Source organism: Diuraphis noxia, unplaced genomic scaffold (genome assembly GCF_037042655.1).
Source record: "Diuraphis noxia isolate RWA-SAM2 unplaced genomic scaffold, SU_Dnox_SAM2 contig0003, whole genome shotgun sequence".
In the NCBI taxonomy this organism is placed as follows: domain Eukaryota; kingdom Metazoa; phylum Arthropoda; class Insecta; order Hemiptera; family Aphididae; genus Diuraphis; species Diuraphis noxia.
In genome coordinates, this window is record NW_028301713.1 from 67708082 (window position 1) to 67732567 (window position 24486).

Below are 24486 nucleotides of genomic sequence, written 5' to 3' on the forward strand. Positions count from 1 at the left end.
CCTACAACCTACTGGCTACTGGAGAGTTAAGTGTATTATTTTATGTATCGATTTGTTGCTATATATTTGATTGTTCATATCAATAATCTTTACTCGGTATTCTAAACTTTCTTGAAGTATCTGTATTTAAAATCAAATACCTTAATAATTCTTTTTAGTTTTTATGTTATATTTTAATTTTGATCACATTTGATAAAAATAAAAATTTAGAATATATTATATTGTATTATAATATTTTTTTTTACTATGAATTATACTTAACTGATAATCAAATAAATCGACGTAGAACTCAAACGAGTGTCTAATAATGAAAAGTTAAAGATTTGCCAAAAATGATGAGGTATAAAATATATGCTAAGGTATATAAAGTTAATGGAAGACACGAAAATGAGTTCAGTCGATTTATAAGGTAAAAAAAAAAAAAAAATATTTTATAAAAAATTGAAAGTATCTATAGCATCTAAAATTTATTTATTCTTTAATTCTTATATACAAGAATATGTATTCAATATACATATATAATAATCATGATGGTAATAAAAAGATAATATCTTTTATATCTGTGATAGGTACCTACATTATACAGCGTTGATAAATTATCAATATTATCAATGATAATAATAATGAATGTGTTATGGTTACATTGATGAAATATGAACATCGTTAATTTCGTGGATGTTTCGGGAGTATATATACCTAAAGATTTATCTATTAGAAAACATGTACAAATGTCAAATATAATAGTAGACTGCAGTAGTAATTAAGTAGTTCAATGTAATTTCATATTGTGTAATATAATATAATGATACAAATTTTACTTCCAATGTAAAAAAAAAAAAATGTAACGCCGGCTAATACACCACATAGTTTATGCCTAAAAATTGGTTATTAGCTTTCAATAAAATCGGGGAGAAAAATTATTGCTTGTCTTACGAAATACAATATACATTAAACAATTTATAACAATAAATAGTATATATATATATATATATAAGGTAATAATAGAGACATAGTAGGTATTATAGAAGCATGTGTATATGTTTTTTTATGAAATTATTACTACCTCAAAGGTATGTTTATTTATAAACCGTCTTATAATTATGCAAACATAAATATAATTCATGGATGCCTGGGTGGCTGGTCGTACAACCCGGTGACATCTACGAGCCGTGCGACGAACGAATGTTCAATGTTCAAGCGTCATTCGATCGTCACACGACTCTAACACATACACGACACACTTAAGGTCGTAATACAATACAATAACTAATAAGAATATTAGATCTTACATCTATATTATATTTTAATATAGATATCGGAGTATCGGAATTACTATACTATCTATATTATAATATAGTTAATTTTATTAGGCAAAGGCGTGTATAAGATGTTATTGTTAATATGTTACCTATACTTCAGATTGAATATTTTTTAAAACAAGATTATTGTTTAAAATATATGTGGAATTTAAACATTATATTAGAATTATTCATGTTTTTTTAAAGGATTTAGTCCTCTTTAATCAGCGCATAAATTATTGCATATACCTAAAGGTAATTTTCTCATATATATCGATCAATTTCAAAATGTGTATCTATTATCTACACTTTAATTATAATTATCTCAACATTTTCAAATTCATTTTTTTTAGTTTAAAAGAGGTAGGTAAATTTTGACAAAATACGTAAAAACCACAAAAATTCGCAAATTATTATATTTAAGGAGGACAAAGCGGGATTGGGACTCGGGCGATCAATTTTGAAGGGCGCTAAATTTTGGAGAGTATTTTGATATAATACAGTAGCTAAGTCATTTGGGTGATATAAAAAAAGTAATGAGAATGACACTCTAATACAAGTGATACTAATAGATACTAATAAACTATCATATTAGATTCTGAGTGGAGCGAGGAATGTATTAAATTTACCATGATGTGTCTGTTCTTTTTGTTTCTATCATCACGTTTTGGGGCAGTAAAAGTGCTACGATTTTCAACTTCAGTACCTCGTTCGGCTCGTTCGATCAGAAAGTGAATCTAATTGGTACTTTGGGAGTCAATAGTAAAAATGTCCCTATATTTTTCTTAATAGTTGGGATGAACAAATTAAAAATTAAGGAAAAAACGACGGGACATTTTACGCTGCACAATCAGTTCTCAACAAAATCGATTTTGGTTTTTGATGTAACTTTATTTTTCTATTAATATCAATCAGAATTTATTTGTTGGGTAGAAAAGCTTGAAAATTTAATTCAAGTCACCTAACATATTGTTACAATAGCAATTGAAAAATATTAAAAATACATAGTCACGATTTTTTTTTATAAGCTTTTAAGTTCAAATTTTGACTAAATATGTAAAAAATACAGCTATGTTCAAATTATCTTAGATAGAAATTCATAAAAGTTTTTCTTTTTAAATCTAAGATTTAAAAATTTAATACAAGGCTCATAACATATTTTTACAATAGCAGTTGAAAAATAAAATAAATACATATTTTATTAATCGTTTTTTTAAACAACATAATAAACAGTTAAACACCATCTATTAAATCTAAGATTTAAAATATTAATAATATATAATATATCCTAGACAGATAAACCGTCTCCGCTTAGAATTGTTTTTCGTTTACAATTATATAATATCATTGGATTCAAATTTAATTCCATCCATTACAGTAACCCACTTGTAATCTACTGTACAGCAGAGCGACATCCACGACTTACCCGCTTTTATAGGTAGGTACTATTATATTATGTACTTATAATATTATCTAATATTTACTATTAATATAGTCTATTATAGATATTTGCTTGGTTCGTTGGGACTTTACATAAACATTTAGAATAGAAATATTTATATTTTCTTTAGTCATGGTATCTGTCTAAAAGTTTTAGGCTAAAACCAGAATGCAACTGTGCAGACTACAGACTTCTATACTAACATTTAAATCATTTACAACTTTAACACTAACAACTAAACCATCAGAGATCGACCAACAAGCAGAGTGTCGCTTCTAAGTTCTAACGCTTCTAATGCTTCTATAGTTGTAAGTTCTATACTGTTTTATGATACTATTTTTTTTTATAATTCTACACTAACCACCGACCGGAGTCCCGTCCTTGGCGAATAACAACAGGTGAGACACCGTAGATCGTGATATTACCATTGTTACCGTTGCGTTGGCTTCACTGTACTAAAAATTCCCTCGGCCCACGGTGACACGCCTGTGCACAGATACCGTTCACCCGTGGTTTTTATTCGAGTAACTGTTGTGCTTGTGCCCGAGTTGTTTACGTTTCAGTTGTTGTTAATTTGTTATTACTTCAACTTGTTCGCCGTGTCGTCGCTTCTGTTTGCTTTGCGAATCATTTGTCCGCCTTTTTTTCGATCGCCCGCCAACGACAAACCATAATAATATCATAGTTGTTATTCCGCAACAGGTGAACCGTCGTCGTTGATCGTCGTCGCCGAGGAATTTCGCTCAAAACCGGTGAGTACTCAACCGAGAAGCCGGTCGTCCGGATGCTATGTATTACGAAGCATAGCCGTATAGGTCCAATATTAATACGGATCCCAGCGAACGAGCTAAACACGATAGTTGACTTACCCCTGTCATCGTTCGTCCGCACCAATTATTGGTTTCCCGCGCGCGCTCCCAGGCCCCTCGATGCATATTATGTATAGTAAGTAGGCCACAGGATTTGGCAGGCTCGCGAATTGCTATTTCTCTCCAACACTCGTCGTCACAGATCTGTATAATTTAATATAAATAATATATGATAACCAGGGCTCGTAAGTTCATGTACTGAAAAATGCATAAATAAGCATGCATTCATGCCCTAAAAATTAGCAAAATATGCATTAAAATATGCACTAAAAAGTTCGAAAATATGCATTTATATGCCCTAAAATTATTAAATTATGCACTGAAAATATGAACTATGTAAAAAACCATGAGCAAATTTTAAAATAATAAGAATATATCCATTAATTTTAAAAGCGTTTTATTAATTTTAATTTTTATACATTTAATTAGTAAAATAAAAAAAAATGAATAGGTACTTGTGAAGTTCATGATAATATGTCTTTGTTATCTAATTTTTGTACACCATTATTCTGCACCTACAATTAAAAAATCTGGAATTTAATATTAGGTATTTCATTTTGAGATATATTAATATAATATTTATAAAAATTATATTTACTTAAGAAATTACACTGTATATTAGCATTTTTTTTATGTTTTCCAACTTAAAAGATCGGCGATTGTCTATCAATAAGTTTTTGAGCATTGAAAAAGATCTTTCTACATCTGCTGAAGTAAGGGGTGCATATTTGAAGTACAATAAATCGTTTGCAGTCATATCATCAGGTAGATCTAAATTTGCAATATTGTCTTCTTCGCCACTTAAAACTTTGGAAATTTTACAAATTATGTTGTACCCGATATTTTTGTCCAAAACATATTTTAGTTTTTTTTTAATTTCAATTCTGTGATGTCCTAATTTTGTAAATGTGTCTTGGATTTCTTCGACTATTCTAGGTAGTCACAGGAGAATACTAGCCAATAGGTAATAAATAGAAATACTATCATTTTGTAAACGGGAAAATAAATAAGAAACAAGAAACTTTTCAAATATTTGTCTAAAAAATTTTTTCATGAAATACCTAATATGCGCTAACAACTATAAAAAATTGACTATATGCCAAATATGCCTTAACACCCAAAACATGCAAAAACATGCACTATTAAACTTTATATTATTGTTACTACTGTAGGTAGGTATAATAAATAAATAAATTTTTTGAAAACCTCATTTAATCCACCATAAAAAATAGTGAAGAAATAGATGTATGAAACTAAAACAATGACTATAGTCCTTGTGAGAAAAATTACAGGTCTTGCTCTCAACTAGCTTTTTATAATTTATGGTATGATTTCAATATCATTTTAAGGTGAACTTACATTTTATTTTATTTCTAATTAAATTATTAATCTATAAAAAAAGGCAACTCACAGAAATCTGTGTGCTAGATAAAATTCATCCATCCTCAAACCATCATTTGTTTAACTAGTATAACTTAAGAACTGCATTTATTAGGTATTTTTAACTTATTTTTTTTATTATTCTAGAACTTCCAGTAAAAACTATTACAGTTTAACAATTAAAACTTATTTATTTAAAATCTTAGGCTTTTTATTTAGGCTTGATTTCTTTGTTTATCTTAATTCACTGTTGCTTGCAGTACTTATAGTCTATAGATACTGATCTAAAAACTTAATTTAGTTCAGTCTTCAACTAATTATGCAAGTAACAACCCTTGTAATAAAAATTGAAAATTAGTCTAGGTTGGTATGATGAGAACTAGGTACCTAATACAAATTAGAAATTTGTTAGATCTAAACAAGAAAATTTAGGTACTACTATATTATTATTAGAGTTATTATTACTTACGATGGATAATTAAAAGACAATCATGGTATTTTATTAGACCTGAAAATTATGCTTCAATGTTAAGCTCAAAACAATTTATTTTTCTAAATTGAAATTAATAATGTATGTTTAATATTATTATATCCGGTGATAAAAAACATTGTATTGTTATTTTTGATAAATTGCATGATGTCGTCATATACACGGAAACTGCTCCTACCTTGTAATCTATAAGTAACAGGATTGTAGACCAATTTCATAGTAGATATCTACTACTGTTATTAAACAAATAAAGTAGGAATAATTATACTAAGATATGAGTTATGAATATAATGTTATATTTAATTTGTTTGTAAAACAGTTTGTATCTATGTGAGTCTATTTTTTTGTAGTTTGCTTATAGTGTTCAACATGAAACAATATAAATTACATAAAAATATTTATCTTAACAAGTAGTTGTTGTTTTCACTTGAAGCATATCTGTTAAAGACTTACTACTTACAATATTATTGAAAAATTACTAAAACAACTAATAAATAAATTTGGAATAGCTATCCAATCCTACTCTTAAAATGTACCTAGGTACTTATAAAAATTGTCTATGTCAGTGATATTTCAATAAATATTTTTTTTAAACCACAACTTTAATGATAAATAATTAAATATTTAAAAAAAATTAATAATTTTCGTATATTTTCCAACTTAATTTTTATAAAAACAAAAATGTTTTAGTCAGTGATAGTAAGCATTTACTTCAATAAAACCTTTCATCTTAATTTTTAAAACGGTATTTTATACACATATTTTAATTGTATGAATGTTTTGATTTTATTGTTTTATTGAATGATAACCAATTCGATAATTTGGACTTGAATATTTCTATAAAAACGTCAGTGTATAATTAATTAATCTTCAATAAAGTATTTAATATTATTTTAGGTGTTCATTATTTTAATAGCATTTTACGTTTAAATTAAAGTTATGAAGCAGAAAACATATCGTAATTTTGCTGCAAAACTCCGCCCATGACTAATCAATGCCTATTTAATAAATTTAAAGATTATATTTTCACTTGATAGTAATTTATTTTTCCAAATATGTACTCATACATTATACTAAGATGATAGTTAATTGATTATTTATTATTTTCTGATCGTTATTAATCTAAGAATTTTCAATTAAATTAAAAATCCATTAAAAATACAAATCGGAAAACAATAGTTGTTTTTAAAAATTAAAAATTTCCTAATTTCTGTTCACAAATAATTATCAAATAATATTAATTTGGCTCCGATTGTCCGAGTACTTAGAAATTCCGTGGGTTTTAGACCGACCTACATAATATATGTTGAGAACAGTTATCATGGATATTTACTAAGAGCCTTGATTGTTCATTCAAAATTCAAGTTATAATAATAAGTAGGTGTCTCTGTAGGTGCCTATTATATTTTATTACCTATATTATTGAGTTCATGACATTTACATTAAAGGCGATTATTTTATTTATAGATGCCCTATATATCTAATAAAAATAAGCAAATTTAAAATTAGTTCGATATAGAATTGGTTATAAATAACATAAAAGATAATACTACCTATTGTTATGACTTTTTTTATAAAATAGATTTTAGAAACCTTATTTAACATAGTATATACCCTTGAAAGTACAATGAAATCCATTTACATAGTTACAGTAAAAATAAACGTATACCATGCATTTTAACTAATATTAGAATAAAAGCATTATTTATACATTATATATTATAGTTTAATAATTTTGTAAATGTATAATATAGGACAATGGTAGTGATATGGTTTTAAATAATACAGTACTCTTGTCTTTTATCATTTATATAATTATACGTAAAAATTTGTGATATAATAATTATGATTAAGGTTTACTACGCTAGTAAAATTATTTTCAATATATCTTATATCGTTAACTAAATAACTTAATAGTTTATTAGATTATGATCAAGTTTTACCATTTTATTTGTATTTAGAACACGTTGAATGTAGAATAATAGCTTTTAAAAAACTCATCTTAATCTTCCAAGATTATCGATTTTGACAGTTTTCAAACATAAACGAACGAAAACGTTCATGTTGTTCACTTAGATTGTCGTTCGCACGTACTTCCTATAATATGTTATATTATTACTTCTGCCATCTCCCGGAAACCGTACGGGTCTGTCTGTACAAGAATAAGTATGACATGCTTCTCTGGAACTCAGTTGACCTCGCTGATCCTGAACAACTCAGACCAGCTATAAATTAACAGTCCGTTTTAGCACGCGTTTAAAACGAGTTTTCAATTTTTTCTTCATCTTTTCATACTGTTGCTGCTATCCTGCTATAAACTGTCTCGACACCTAGAACACTGATTTCACTTGCCTTTCCATTTAATATACCCACAGGTAAATATAAACAGTATGCTGGTTTAATACATATATCTATTCTATAACTACTGACTAGTGACTACTAACAGTACTAACTACTATCTGTTTGTAACGCCCATTTGTTTTGTTTTAATTTGTGTTACTACTTATCTGTAAATTTAGCTTATTGCTTATCCATTTTAACTGAAATAACAAGTTCTTCCGCTGTTCGTTTTAGGTAATTTAAAAATAACTACTCAAACTAATATTCAAAATTTTAGCTAATCATGTATACTTTTAATGTTGGCCAGGAATATTCTAGTAAGCTCCAATGAAACATAAATTGTTTTTTTATGCCTTATTATGAGTACATTTTTTGTTGTGATCGTGACCTAAAATTTTTCACCAATTTGCCACACCCCTCAGATAATAATTTAATAGCTGCGAATTGTCATGCACTATTTAAAGGAATGAATAATGATGCTGTTGAAGTCTTACTGAATCGTCGTCGTCTTTTTAGATATCTAAAACCACAGTTATTAGTGTCATCACTCATTTCATTTAAAAATAAATCTTTCAGAGCGAAACGGAATGCCTTTATTATTTCGAATATCTAATTACCCCATTTATGAAGTATAGTGTATTTTGTTATCGTGTTTTAAATTGTTCAAATTGTTGCTTATCGTTTGCTAGTTCATATAGATATTCAACAAATAGGTACAAATTTAATTACATGATGTGGCTTTTAGCTTTTCAACTATTTTATTATCTTATATTATATGTAACTTATGTGAATAATTAATTTCAAACATCCGTTAGTATAAAGTAAAATCATAGTCTTTATCAGTAATTTATTATATTATTAAAATGTATTGTGATACTTACGTATATTACAGCAAGTGAATAACAATAATAACTGCAGAAGTCTAAATATAATAATATTATCGATCATATAGAATAATATTCAAAGGGTTAAAAAATTACCCTTTGGGAATTATTTAGTTTCGTGTCAACTTAGCAGTGTGCGCAAAGAATACATGAAATATTGAAGCGGTTATTGACTTTAAACACGTGCGTGAGCGCCACTCCTTTCCTTTATGATAGTTCTCTTTCATTTGTCCTCTGTGTATATCGAACAAACTATTAGTAAAATGTGAAAACTAAAAACACAATAGGCAGTGAAATTGTATGAGTATGTAGGCATAACTCAGATTCAAGAGCATAACTTTACTATACATCTTGAGTTTATATTATACATACATACATTTTGTATTTATTAGTGATTTAATAATAATAATAGCATTCACTTCTTAAAATGTACGAGTTGTTGCATTTTTCAAATTGGTATATTATAGCTTTAATTCAACTTCAAAATATTAGTATATTTTGTTTATTTTACTTAGGAAATTATTTTATTTTGTCTCCAAGTTTTGCAACAGGTTTAAGCATAAATCAATATTAAAATGCAGCTATAGCCTACAGGATTAGAAAAAATTCAAATTGTAGTATCTTTGCTATTGTATGACGTTTATTCACGTAACTTTAATTGTACCTTCATCGGGTTATATGTGTTATGTACAATAATACAGTGTTGTTGTATTTGCATGGCTTTTATTCTTTTATTAATGTTAAACACGCATCTCCGCATATAAAATGTATGTGTAGTATTTAACTGGTCATTCTGTCATTTATTAATAGGTCAATGTTAGTTTAATAGTGACAGTTTAATATCACGATTTTTAACTTATACTAAGTTATTTTTCAAAATTCAAGAGACATTTGTTTATTAACCGTGACTTCGAATGTTATTGACGGCTTGTACATGTTTTAATTTTAATTTTAAGCTTACGAGCATCAACTTTTAAAGTGTTATACCAGTTGATTTTATACTATATCTTTTATTTTTAAGTGTGCTGGCTATTGATGATGGCTTAAAGGATTAAAATATTCAAATTGTAAACATTATTGTAGAAAACTGCTGAATATATCAAACACAACACACGGCAGTCTAGAAATTAAATATTATTATAATTTATTAGTTTATCACTGACACATGCTTTATTCTATTTATAAAAGGATTTCAAACAACCAAGTATTTATAGGGTGGCGGGTAATTCTCAGTAATCTGCTGAATATTTTATAGGGAAACTAAAGTTAAACAATTAAATATTATTTACATATTTTAAATTTTCCCTTCATTCATCCCTAAAACTAAAAACAATAGCTAAGGAATCCAAATGTTTCTATAAAAGATTCTTCAACCACCTAAAGCGTTCATTCGAATCCACTTATTAAAAAATTGCCATACCGGCCACCGGGTAATCCTCCAAGACGCCTAAAGTGCAAGTGGTGTCGTGATTTGTTATAAAAAAATATATATATATTAAGTGAATATTAAGTAATCATAGAAAGTGTCATAAATGGGTGGCTCCTTTTATCAAATTATTTTCCTGTGAATGTGCTCTTAGCATATATTCTTATTGTATTAATGATGCAGATTGTATATTACTTTAAAAAAAATATATATATATAAAAAAAGACATATTGTACAGTCAAGATCTACCATTATAGATTAAATAATTACAACATTATTGTATTATAGTATTGTGTTGTATTATTATTTAAAACGATTTTGTGTGAACCAATACCATTCTAAAAAATATTTTAAAGTATAATAGGTAATCAAATTTTTCTATAAATATTTATCTGTTAATTAGTCACTAGTCTTACATTTTTTCCACTTATGCTTGAACTCTATTATTGTATTTAATAAACTTATTTTCTATTAATAATCTATTATATTGAACAAATAAGAAAGATGTATTTCTTGTTTATCACGATAATTTGGAACATCTTTTATAATGTACTTCTATATACATGATACATATTGTATAACCAGGGTCCAGGAGTATATTGATTTGCACATTTTAGTTTTTTTGACCTGCGAACTGTGATTCTTCATGTATTGGGTTATTTATATTATTATTAAATATATATTGTTTGTATACTTAGCAGCATTTTTATTTAATTATCAATCAAACAGTTACCGTATGGCGTATACGGAGAATGGTAGAGTAGATACTAGACAGTGTTATTATTTAGAATAATAATTAAATTTTATTTGATACCATTTGTGTTGTAATTCATATAATACTATATTATGTAAATTGTTCTATTTTTATGAATTCAGTTATAAACTGTCATCTATAGACAATAAACCACAGTAAACCATTACCGTATTCTTTAGTTTTTATTTTTGTAGAATAATATTAAATTCGTTAAATTACCTCACAGTGTCCTATATTGTTGTGGAAAACCGTTATTAAATCTATTGTATTATTATTATAATTATTGTTCTACCTTTATCCATGTTTGATAATCAAAAGTGCTATTATAAAACTGGTGTGCGTGCATACTAACACTTTATGAATGACTTTATATTTTTATATTATGTTGAACATTTTAATATATTTAGCTTATATTACATTTTCATTAATTTCATTTTTTCCCGAGCCCGATAACCTTCATTTTATGTAAATATTATGTAAAAGTACAAAATTAACTGAAACTAAACATGCTAGGGATCAATTTATGAAATGAGGGTGGTTACGCTCAGCTATTTGAGTATTTCTAGATTCGTGACTCTTGTTTGATAGTCCATGATTTAATAATTTTGTAGATTTTTATTACCAATACTAAAAATACAATTATCATCATATCAATTGGATACGTATAAAATTTTCTTTTCAAACATTAAATACTCGTATAGTATTTTATATAACCTTTTTGGTGGAAAGTTCATATTGGAAGTAGTGTTTATATTGGTAGATTTTACATTTGTAATTTGTATATATAACAATATAACATTATATTATTATAGTTATTGAGATTTTAGTTTATCTACAGAGGGAAATGCGAAGCTTGTTTATTTTTTTGAATTTGAAGGTAAGGTAACCTTTGTAATTGACTTAGTAGTGTCCACTAAAAGTCTAAAAATAGCACGTTTGACAGGTTTATGACCGCTTTCTAAGGCGTGAAAATTTCCATAGCAAACAATATTTTGGCGGCTAAAAATAATAAAATTTTGTATAGTCGGAGTGTCGGAGCTCATAAATTTTTATTTTGTGCAGTTTAGGTTAGGTTATGAGTAGGACTGGTGGTCAATTACCATGAAACATATCTGAAAATTAGAATTTTTTAGGAAACTCAAAAAAACTGATAGTCTTTTTAATCTTGTGTCGTTTTCGAAATTTTTGTAAAAATAGGATGTTTATTTCAACACAATAGAAAACGGATATGGTCCCTTTTCGCTCATAAAATATCGGTCTATATGTGTAAATGAAAAAAATGCGAAAAAATCTATTTTGGTAAAAATTCGGGATGGGCCCTTTTCGAAATTCCCAATTCAATTATTATTTAAATAATTTTATTGATTTTTAAATGTATTAATATTATTTTTACATTTTAACATATTTTTATGATTAAATCTATAAATAATTAATAGTAGTGTTTTCGTTTTCATGTTACTATTTTTTTTTCATACTTCCATTTTATTATTAAACAATTAAAAATAAACTCAATGGTTTTGAAACTATTATTTACACTAATTCTTAAAATTGTTATTTCAATTTTATACCACCCATATTATATTTCATCTATATTTTATAAATGCATTTGTTATGTCTTTTGTATATAATAAAAAAGTATGCACATTTACTATAAAAGAAAATTTATCAAGTCTGTCGATTGTTTTGCAGAATTTTAAAGTTTGGGCCTTTGGTTAATAGTTACTGTTAGTTGAGTTTTTTTATTCAACTTGGTATTAATTCTATTATGTATTTGAAAGAGCCTTCACAAATCATTGCATCCTGAAAACAACTATGTCTAAGGCTTGGTTCACTAGTCCTATCGCCAATAAAAAAGTTTTATGGTGCGTTCACTACTCTGCCGTGTCGTGCGTGTTTAAAATTTAAATACGCTGATATTTGACGTTGGCTACACATTTCCTATTAATTTAAACTACTGGATGCTGGCAAGTTGAAAATGACACACCTTGAGTTTAGATTTTCTTGGAATTCTAGAGTTTTAGATAGTATTACTACGAAATAGAATAACATAAATAGATATTATAACTTATAAGTGGATAGTATTTGCAAAAGTTATTAAAAAACGATACAAATATTATTTTTACTCATATATACCTAGGCATTTTTAATTTTGTCTCTGTAATGACTATAATGATATAATCTAGTTGATAAACTGAATTAATTAATTTTTTAAATTCTGTATTGCGTTGACTGATTATAATACGTCAATTAATTAGTCAGAAATTTATGCTATATGGAATTTCATTAAGTCATGATTCCTCACTATTTTTCTAATACCTAGCAAGTAGCTATTAATAGCTTAATAGTAATATTACTGTTCAATATATTATATATATATATATATATATTGTATTAATTGAATTATTACAAAGTGAATAATTTTCCTAACTGTTTATAGGTATAATACAATGACGGCAATGGAGAACGAATCATCAGATGGCAATGTTTCACCTAAAAAGAAATCAATTCGTAAAGGGAAGACTGCCTTAGCTCGTGTTCTTTTATTAGATGGTTCATATTTAGATGTTCAAATTGATGTAAATATTTATATAATTAATTCATTTACTTTATATTTTAATTAAAATATATATTATTAATATATTTATCTATCTTATTGATAAAAAAATACTTTATTTACTTATAGAGGTTTATAATTATTTTCTTATATGTTTGTATATTGTAGAGGAAAGCTAAAGGCCAGGAGTTATTAGATCAAATATGTGATCGGCTAAATTTATTAGAACGGGATTATTTTGGTTTATCTTATGAAGATAGACGGGATCCTCATAATTGGCTTGAAATGGATAAACGCATTGGGAAGTTTTTAAAAAGTTAGCAATATTTTTAATTTTTATTTAGTCATAATGTCTGTATTTTAATTCTTATTGTTTACTTTTAGGTGAACCATGGTTGTTTAATTTTGAAATGAAGTTTTACCCTCCTGATCCTAATCAACTTCAAGAAGACATCACCCGTTATCAACTATGTTTACAAATAAGAAATGATATTCTCAATGGAAAGTATGTACCTATAATTATTATTAATAATAACTGTTACAAATATTTAAAACCTAATTGTTTACTAGGTTGCCTTGTTCTTTTGTCACCCATGCACTGTTGGGTTCATATTTGGTTCAGTCTGAATTGGGAGATTATGACATTGATGAACATAAAAATAACACAAATTATTTGAAAGAGTTTAAGTTTGCTCCGAATCAATCACCTGAGCTTGAAGAAAAGGTTATGGAACTTCATAGGACACACAAGTAAGATTGTACCATGTGAATTTATTGTAAAACAAATTATATTATCATTATTCATTACGTTTTATAAATTAGGGGTCAAACACCAGCAGAAGCAGAGTTAAATTATTTGAACAATGCCAAAAAATTGGCCATGTATGGTGTGGATTTACACCCTGCTAAAGATTCCGAAGGTGTAGATATAATGTTGGGAGTATGTTCCTCTGGTTTGCTCGTTCATAGGGATCGTTTACGCATCAATCGTTTTGCTTGGCCTAAAATATTGAAAATTTCTTATAAGCGAAATCATTACTACATTAAAATCCGCCCAGGTGAATTTGAACAGCAAGAGGCTACAGTTGGATTTAAGTTGCCAAACCATAGACTTGCTAAAAAACTATGGAAAACATGTGTTGAACATCATACATTCTTTAGGTTTGTACTTTTATAAAATTAATTTTTAAAAATATTAAAAATAATTTGGTTTATAATAAACATGTATTAGGCTGATGACCCCTGAACCAACACAAAAACTTGGATTATTTCCTCGTTTAGGTTCAAGATTCCGTTATTCTGGTCGTACTCATTATGAATCTAAGAAAACGCCAATTGAGAGACCTGCACCAAAATTTCAAAGAAGTTTAAGTGGAAGAACATTAACTTCTAGAAGCATGGATAGTAAGTAATTGTGTTTATGTTGTCACCTTTAAATTATATTTTAATTAAATAAATATTCTAACTTATAGCTTTAGGAGGAACCAGGCACTTGGGAGAAGATTTTGGAATGGAACCTGAGTCTAAAAGACACACAATGTCTCATCCTCCTGATCGAGTTTCTGACAAAGAAAACAACATTGGAAAAGGTGGAAAGTCAAACAAAAGTGATAAACAAAAGGTATTATTTCATCTCAAAAATAGTTATAAATATAAGATACTACCTACATAAGTTTCAATAGTTAAATTCTTCATTTTAAAAATTATAAGTTCTTATCATTATTTTGTAACTAACTTTTGTTATTGAACACTAATAATAGCTGAAAGAAAAAGTGAGCATAAGTTCTCACGACAGCTCTGTAACTGAGGAAGGCAATTACGACGCTGAACGGAGCAACTCAGACAATCATAAGTCTAAGGTATATAGTTTGATGACTTTTCGGAAATAATTGCACTCATAATAATGTATTATTTAATGTTTTGTTGACCTTGAAAATATTTATTATATCATAGACCATTTTCAATCTTGTTGATTAAAATTTATTTTATTTTTGATAGAATTTGTTTATCCCAAGGTCAACTTAGCAATAATTTCGCACATATTAGAAAATTAAATAATTGTATATTGTATGTTTGCAACAATTTTTGTCATTTTATGGACATTTCATTGAGGTTTATTGTTCTTTGTCTATTATCTAAAATGTACAATTACTTGCCTTATCTTAAAGTGTAGACAATTAAATGAAAAACTGATTTTAGTATATTTTAATAACTTGCTAAAATATTTAATTACTAATTAACAACACATAGTATTTCTATAGTTGTTTTAAAATATTATAATTAGGGTTTGGGCTTTTTTTTTGTATCTTATTCAAAGTAGTCCTACATTTTTCTATACAAAAGATATAAAAATTTGTTTTGAGAAAATTGAAATTGGAGGTGAGTGGCCTGACGGATTAAAGTGTCGGTTGTCACCGTCGCTGGTTTGAATTCCAGTCATGGGCGGCATCGCTTTCTGGGCAGTTCATGGTGTCTGGAAAGAGAGGCTGACGCCCTCCACCGGGGTATGGCAGAAACTTTTGGGTGCCAATTCGAAATTCTGCGAAAAACATCCACGAGTACCAAAACCAATAGTTCTCTCTCCGGCAATTCCACAGGCTAATGGCCCTTGTTTCAAAGCTCCAACCCCCAATTAAAAAAAAAAATTGAAATTGTGTTCGATATTTCATGTATTTGCTTATTTTAGGTAAAGTGCATATTATTGTGAAATTTATAAGCATATATTAGTGTATTCACTTTAATATTAATAATTATAGAGTAAAATGTAAAATAGATTTTCTGGACATAAAATTTGCCATAAATGTGTTAGTATGATAGGGACTACACAAGTGGGTATAACATCATAAGTTTCTTTATTAATTAATAACTGACATTGCTATTAAAAATTGTTCAACTAGAAAATTAGTGATATCTATATTCTATTCATGTTAAGAAAGAACCTTAGTGACAGATTTGTGCACATGGGTGTGGGTTAAACAGGAATTAGCCTGTATATTAGGTGGTGGTGATGGTGGGAACGCGAGCGTCAAGAGAAACACGACGACAATGGACAGTTGCTAGTTACTGAATTACAATGATAGAAAAATTAAAATATGTTGCTTAAATAATGTGGTTAATATATAAAAAGATAGATTAGGTAGGCTTAATACATTCGTGTCTGTGAAACCATGGAAAATACCCATATAAAATTCCAAATTTCCAACCCAATCGGTTCAGCCCTTTAGAAGTTAAGTGAAAAGATAAGTACGGAAGGATAATTATACATACTAACCGTTATCATATTACTCGTTTTCCCGTAGAAATGAAGCATTTTTTTGCGGTAAAAAGTAGACTATATTCATCGGGAATAATGTAATGGTAATCTAATGGTAAAACAATTTTTTTAATTGGTCTAGTAGTTTCAGAGCCTATTCAATATAAACAAATAATCAAATATTTCCTTTTAATAATATTAGTGTAGATACATTTTGATAATAAAATATACGGACAAAGTACATTTATTTTGATTAAACTTATAATTTAATATTGATCCAATTAAATATAAATAATATATTCTGTATTTCAAATAGTCAAAATATTCTATTTTAACCATACAATATTATTTCTGTTATCATCATTTAGTTAGGTAATGTAGAATAGATGGTTTTACACTATCTAAATAGAAAGCAGCTAGGTAATTTAATATGTATTTTGTATTTTAATATATTCTCAACTAATTTTATGTTAAATTACTAAAATAGTAAAATAGGATTGTAAATTTAATATTTAGTTATAAATATAAGGATTATTTATTATTTCATTACTTATACAGGGTGTCACATGATGATTTACCCATTGCGATATCTCCCGAAATAATGGTGATATCGAAATCCTGGTTTTGTAATAAGGCTCATAGGGATAAGAACTTCAATTATTTAATATTTTAAAGTTTTGGTATAAAAGTTAAAAAATATATTATTTAATTTAATTATTTCCAAAAAAATTGACCATAGCAATTTTGTAGAGTTTATTTTTCAAAATATATTTTTTACACTTTACAAAAGCATAGGAAAAAATTAAAAAATGAAATAATTGTAGTTCTTATCCCTGTGAATCGTATTATAAAACCAGAATTTTGATATCTCCATTGTTTCGTGAGATATCGCAATGGGTAAATCCTCGCGGGACATTTTGTATACTTCATGTTTTTCTATCTGAAAATCAATACTATTATTTATGATATCATGGCTTATAATTCATACAGGTGGTATTTTAAATAATACATAAATTACTGCATCTTATAATAACTTAAAATATTATCAGTGCAATGGACCAAAATATTTATAATAATTATTATAAATAGCTTTTAAAATGTGTGTAATAACGTAATTGATTGTATTTATAAGAAATCATTATTATTTTATAACATTTGAATTTGAATTAAAAAATGATAAGCCCTAAAATATACTTAAATTTTTCTTAATTTTAGTGTAATCTGAGCTTATTTGTCATATTATTTAGTAGTTATTAAAACTGTACATACAAACTGCAGTAGACTATATACTGATTAAATGCTTGTATAGTTGTATGTCTTATTAATTTTTAATATATTCTAAATAATAAGTATATTGTAACCTATTTTCAGAAACCAATTGGAGGAATTGCTGTTTTACCTACAGGATCGTTTAATTTCATGAGAAGAAAAAAAGACAAAGATACATCTAAAGTTTCAAAGTATGGTTGTTGATTCTTAACTTAATAATTAACAAACTTATTAAATATGCTATTTTGAATTCAGTGGTATTGGCGTTGAAGAAGATGATGAAAAAGAAAATCGTGAAACTTCTCCATCTATAAAAACTACAAGTTTTATAGCCAAAGAACGTGAAGCCTTGTCTGCAAACGATACTAACACAAGTGCTGATATTTCAGGCATCAACTCATTAGATATTTCAAAAGCAGATTCTACTAAAGATAGTGAAAAGTCCAAACTTAAGGTGAGCATGGAGTTTTACAAAAAAATTTTAATTTTGAACTTATAACTTTTAGTATTTTTGTACTAGATGTGTTAGTCTAGAATGTGTTATTGAGGAACAGATTCTTATGTACAAAATATTTTTATTAGAATATTAAAAGGTATGTTAAATTTGATAAAAAATGTATAAAGTTTAAACAATTTTTAGTACATAAACCAGTTTTTTCCATATATTTTGTTTTATTCTTCTTAGATATAACTTAGATATATTATTTACTATTAAAAAAGTAAATTGGATAAACTAACAAATTGAGATTTATTGAGAGAAAATTAAAAAAAAAACATGGTCTTAATAATCATTTGAAGACTAAATCATAAAACATCATATGTTAGATAAAAATTATGCTTGTTCATGCCAAGTGGTTGATCGACTGTTATTAAAATAATCTTGAGCGTCATTGTTATATTGTTTTAAACAATTTAATCTATTTAATTTTGTTGTATAAAAATCTGTTTCTATTTTATTACTCTATTATTTATTTTTATATTCTTGTGTAATGAAAATTATTTTATTTTTAATTTTTAGTTTTAAACTATACATTTTTGTTTTTTGATTTAAAGAAAAATAGTTGATTACTTAATATGAGTGAATATGGTATATTATAATTGAGTATTTTAGTAATTATATTTTATAAGTTATTCTGGTTTGTAGTACAGGGGTGTCATTTCAATTATTTGAAACGCATGCTAATAAGAAGGCAGGCCAAAAAAATTTTCAGCAGGTCAACATAATAAAGACGAAAGTTATAACAAACAAAAAATTTTTCTCGCTACGCTCAATAAATCTAATATCAATATCGTACACTGACAACCACCGATTAATATTAATTTTTAATATTAATCTGTGCTCACAAACATATTCCATTATTTTATTATTTTATATTATATATTATATATACAGGATGTCCCGTGAGGATTTACCCATTGCGATATCTCCCGAAATAATGGTGATATCGAAATTCTGGTTTTGTAATAAGACTCACAGGGATAAGAACTACAATTATTTCATATTTTAATTTATTTTAATGTTTTGATAAAAATTTAAAAATATATTTTTTTATTTAATTATTTCAAAAAAAATTAAAGATAGTCATTTTGTTGAGTTTATTTTTCTGAAAATATTGACGTTTCAAAATTTTATTTTCATTAATTTCTTGATTTTTAATATTTTTTCCAGTTTTGAAGAAATAAAATATGATTATAAATTTATAACTATTAGGAACACGGAAAGTATTCAGCTGGCCATATGGGAATGCGCGCGGCGTGGCAGGTCACATGCGTTTGATAACATTATGGTGTTAAATAATTCACAATTTTTCTTGAAACTAAAAAAAAAATTAAAAATCAGAAAATTAATGAAAATAAAATTTTGAAACGTCAATATTTTCAGAAAAATAAACTCAACAAAATGACTATCTTTAATTTTTTTTGAAATAATTAAATAAAAAAATATATTTTTAACTTTTTATCAAAACATTAAAATAAATTAAAATATGAAATAATTGTAGTTCTTATCCCTGTGAGTCTTATTACAAAACCAGAATTTCGATATCACCATTATTTCGGGAGATATCGCAATGGGTAAATCCTCACGGGACATCCTATATAATGTATTATTCAATGGTTTAATTTTGAACATGTTATATTGTTAAGGCATAGGGATTATACTTATTTGTTCTGAATTGCTATAAATTATAAATAGGTTAGAAATCTGACATAACATAACTAACCCACTATACCTACTACAGCTTATGGTCATAGATAATAGATGGCAATGCTTTAGACCAATCATATAGAAAAAGTTTAATCTTTGTCCAGCGCAGAAGAATTATAGTCTGGGCCAAATTGCATCTTGATAAATTTTAGGTATGCATTGACATAGCCTACAATACTGCAAATGACGCCCCTGTTGTAGTATACTTGTATGCATTTTCTTAGTATCCATGTTGTTTGGTTTGTTTTTATTTTAGAGCCCTGGAGGTATTTTTAGCAGTTTTAGTTTAAAATCTAAAAAATCTAAAGAGAAATTGAAAGCTGATAACAGCCTTGATACAAGTACTGAACCCGAGTCCCCAAAAGGCTTAGATAAATTCAAATTAAAAACCAAAAAAGATCTAAAAAAACCAAAAAAAGAATCAAAAACAAGTCTCAAAACAGTTGACAGCACTACTTCCAATTTATCGTCAAATGCTACATTTGCTGATCGTTCGATTGCTGAAACTACTGTTAATGTATCTGCTATTTCCACTTCACCAAGTTTTACTAAAACATACAATTACACGGAAGATGAACACAGTGCTACAAAAAAACGTAAGCCAGTCGGTGGATTCACTTATGAAAATAACATGGAAAAGTCAAAAGAAAATATTTCTGAAATCCCAACATCTCCTAGTAAAAGAGCACAAGGCCTTGCGTTTAATTATGCACCTGGAGAGGCAAAGAAAGTTGCAGAAACCGCAGCAGAAAAGAGAAAAACGTTCATGGAAAAAGTGGCTGCCGATGGTATTAAAACACCAGGAATTAATTATGTACAGTCGGCAGTTCACAAAGAAGAATCAGTTAAAAAAGAACCTAAAACTAATATTGACACAAAAGTAAAACCCACTGGTGAAGTTGCATTTACTAAAACCATATTGGAAAAAAAAGTTGTCCCAGCCAGTGCTGAAACTACTATGGAAACTGAGAAGAAAAAAATTGATTCAAAATCAGGAGTTTTGAATAAGAAATCAAAAGAACATGACAGTAGTAAAGGGGTATTAGAAAAAGCTATGGACAAATTAGGTTCGTTTGGTAGAGGATCTAAAGATAAGACCGAAATTGACCTTAAAAAAGAATCATCAGACTTCATTGATAATGAAAAAAAAAATTATGAAGACGATAAACCACTAGTTAGTACTGCACCATTAATTGTAAAAACTACAACAAAACAGACAATGATCCAGGATAAAGAAGGTGTTACTCAAAATATTGAAGAAAAAGTTGAAGACTTAACATCTGGTGAAGTAACTGTATCAACACAGCACAATAAGGTAATAGTAGTTGAATAAACTTGGCTTATACATTTTTTTTTTTTACTTTTGCATGGTTTTTTTGTTTTGCTTATGCTTAGGCTGAAGGTTTGGACACAGCTACTGGTAGGCCTCCATACGTAAAGGCAACAGCAGTTACTACTCGTACAGCAACTACTCATCAGGATTTGGAAAAAAATTCTAAAACTAGTCAGGTATTTGTGAAGTAGATTTTATTATTAGCACATGTTTATTTGTTGTGTTGAGAAGATATTCTTCTGTTAGTGTTAAGTGTTATGATATTAATCAATTAACTTATTGAGTTAGGTCGAAGAAAAAACGGTGGCTCATACAACAACAACCAGTGGTACTCGTCAAGAACAACGAACTGTTACACAAGAAGTCATATCTACATCAACAATTCTTGCACCAGAATCAAAAGTTGAGGTAAAATTGTTTCGCTTCTATTTGTATATATTTGAATCTTAATTTGTATTTTTATGCAAGTAATTTTGTAATTTAAATTTCAGATTAATTATGTTGAGTTTTTGGTTTTTATCAATATTTAAATGTTTTTACAACAAGTTATTTAATACATTATATAGCACAAATATTACTAATTTTTTGAAGCATAAAAATTAATGTATATTATTTTTTATAAAAGATTTTGTTAGCATGTTTTAATTTTTATATTTTTTGTACGTTATTGCATGTCCAGCTAAGTAGAGCTTCAAGTAGTTCTAGTCTTAGCTCAAACGATTCAGGCACACCAATTGATGTTGAAGGCCCATTAGATGAGTCCAATGGGCTAGGATATTATAATAGCAATTTTCAGGTATTGAACTGTTTGCTTAAAACGAGATGTTAATATAAATAATATTGAAGTACCCACTTATGTTTAATAATAATTATTGTGTTAGTCAATTATTAATTTATTTTTTTTTTAGAATGAGTTTAAGGCCGAACATGTGACGGCTGGTTCAAACTCTGCTGAAGAAAGACATAACATAAACATCACGGCTAATGACAAGTCGTACACTCTCTCAGGAGAAATTGTCTCAACACAGGCTATTTCAAGCAAAACACGAACTGTTGAAACTGTAACAGTAAGCAAAATATAATTGGAACATATTTTAGTTATTTTTAAAATTTAAAATTTTTACTATCATTTTTAAGTACAAAACTGAAAAAGATGGTGTTGTCGAGACAAGAGTTGAACAAAAAATAACCATACAGAGTGATGGTGATCCAATTGATCATGATAAAGCATTGGCTGACGCCATTCAAGAAGCTACAGAAATGAATCCTGATATGACTGTAGAAAAAATTGAAATTCAACAGCAACAACAAACATGAACAAAAAGCAATAACAGACTCGCCTTTTTTATTTTTAGTTTGTACTCCTTCAATATAATATATTTAAATTTATTTTTGTGTGTTCTATTGAAACATTTGACATTCCATTTATCATCTTTCTAATTATTGTTTAATTGAATTTGTTTATTTATTTATTCACGCTTGTTATGTGGCCTATTATTATTTTTTACTATTTTATTCTTTAGTTTATTATGAATCAATTACGTGTATTGTAATCGAACAATAATATATTTAAATTTTGTATTATTATGATTTCTGAAGATTCCATCCATATTTTTAATGTGTTTATTGTGTATATTTTAATGATTAGCTATTCCGTTTCACAAACGTCCTGAAATATTGTAACATTCCAATAAGTATTTAAATGTTACATACTATTATAGTTTTTGTTACTCTAATATTATTATGTTATATTATAAATTACAATTTATTCGTGCTTTAGTTTAAAAAACATCATTGTCTAAGTCTTACAATTTCATGTTGTATCTTAAAAAGGGTGGTTCAAATAAATATTTAATTATTGTGTTTTAGCTACGCTAAGGAAAATAATATAAACGAGTAGGAGAGGAATGAGTAAAATTGTCTTAAAATTATTTTCCAACATATCAGTTCCTTTAATTGGAAATAATGTTTGTGTTCTAAAATTTGATTATAACATTAATCAAATATACCTTTAAGTTATAATTTTTGTAAGTATATTTATATTTTTTTACAAAATATGCTATTAATTTATATTTTTTATTATTTATAATAATTTTTAAAGTTAAAACAAAATTGTTGTATTGACAATTATATTATAATTTCTCAACTAAATTTCTAATAATTAATAAATTCTTATTTTAGATTTGTTATACCACATTGTCAATCTTAAATTGTATTAAACATTAAATGTATCTATTTTTTTTTTTTTTTTGAACCACCCTAAATAAATGTATACGAATGTCAAGTAATACTGAAAAGTATAATATAAAATTAATATTGCGGCCTTTTAAATTGTTATTATAACTATGAAAAATAATGTAATGTGCTGGATTTCAATATTCAGATAATCTTTTATCATTATTTATTGTTCATCAAACATACATTATAGTATAGTTGTTCTTGTCTTATAAATTTATTTTTGAAAGACTACTGTGAATTGGATTGGCGTTTTTGCATTGTATTATAACTCAGTGTAGTTTAGTCAATTTAAGTGTCAATTCAATTATGATATATTGAATCCAATTGCATTCATTAGTGTTGTGTTGTTATTGAAACGTTGGCATTTTATGAATTTTAATTAATTTAAAAGAACTCACATTTCTTAATTTATTTATTTTTACAATTATTTATTTATATATTTATTTATGAGTTTTGAACCAATTGTTTATTATATTCATGATATATATATATATATATATATTATATAAATAAAATTGCATTCGTCTATACTTAAACCTTGACCGATTGTATGAAATTATTATTATTATTTATTAATATTATGTGATATTGTTTTGCTATTGAAAATGTTTATCATCGACCAAAAATTATAGTATTTTATATTCATCATGAAACTATATAATAATATTATTAGTAAATAGAAACAAAAATGACATCTTTATAATGAAAAATAAGAATAATATATAAACATATTATACAAGATTCTATTATT

At 26.9% G+C, this 24486-nt stretch overlaps 1 protein-coding gene across 3 annotated transcripts; it reads left to right on the forward strand.

Annotated features, from left to right (window-relative positions):
• The first annotated feature begins 3259 nt into the window (after window positions 1-3259).
• cora (erythrocyte membrane protein band 4.1 like coracle) lies at window positions 3260-24271 on the forward strand. 3 transcript variants are annotated; one of them, XM_089222311.1, is made up of 17 exons: window positions 3261-3491; window positions 13320-13458; window positions 13605-13752; window positions 13821-13941; window positions 14007-14186; window positions 14259-14597; window positions 14668-14840; window positions 14909-15057; window positions 15197-15295; window positions 18061-18149; window positions 18214-18412; window positions 20421-21479; window positions 21560-21673; window positions 21786-21905; window positions 22177-22293; window positions 22406-22564; window positions 22635-24271. In XM_089222311.1, exons 2-17 carry the CDS (start codon window positions 13330-13332, stop codon window positions 22812-22814), a joined length of 3375 nt encoding a protein of 1124 aa, XP_089078437.1. In that variant the 5' UTR covers window positions 3261-3491; window positions 13320-13329; the 3' UTR covers window positions 22815-24271. The 3 variants fall into 3 exon arrangements, with proteins under 3 accessions (XP_089078439.1, XP_089078437.1, XP_089078438.1); XM_089222313.1 differs by lacking the exon at window positions 22177-22293 and having other exon boundaries at window positions 3260-3491; XM_089222312.1 differs by lacking the exon at window positions 15197-15295 and having other exon boundaries at window positions 3262-3491.
• The last annotated feature ends 215 nt before the right edge of the window (window positions 24272-24486 follow it).

Excerpts from the sequence above, each read along its gene's own strand:
- cora (XM_089222311.1), top strand. The coding sequence starts at position 13,330 with ATGACGGCAATGGAGAACGAATCATCAGATGGCAATGTTTCACCTAAA. Across the intron at positions 14,598-14,667 it reads GAACATCATACATTCTTTAG|GCTGATGACCCCTGAACCAA; the intron begins GTTTGTACTTTT and ends AACATGTATTAG. Across the intron at positions 15,296-18,060 it reads CAGACAATCATAAGTCTAAG|AAACCAATTGGAGGAATTGC; the intron begins GTATATAGTTTG and ends ACCTATTTTCAG.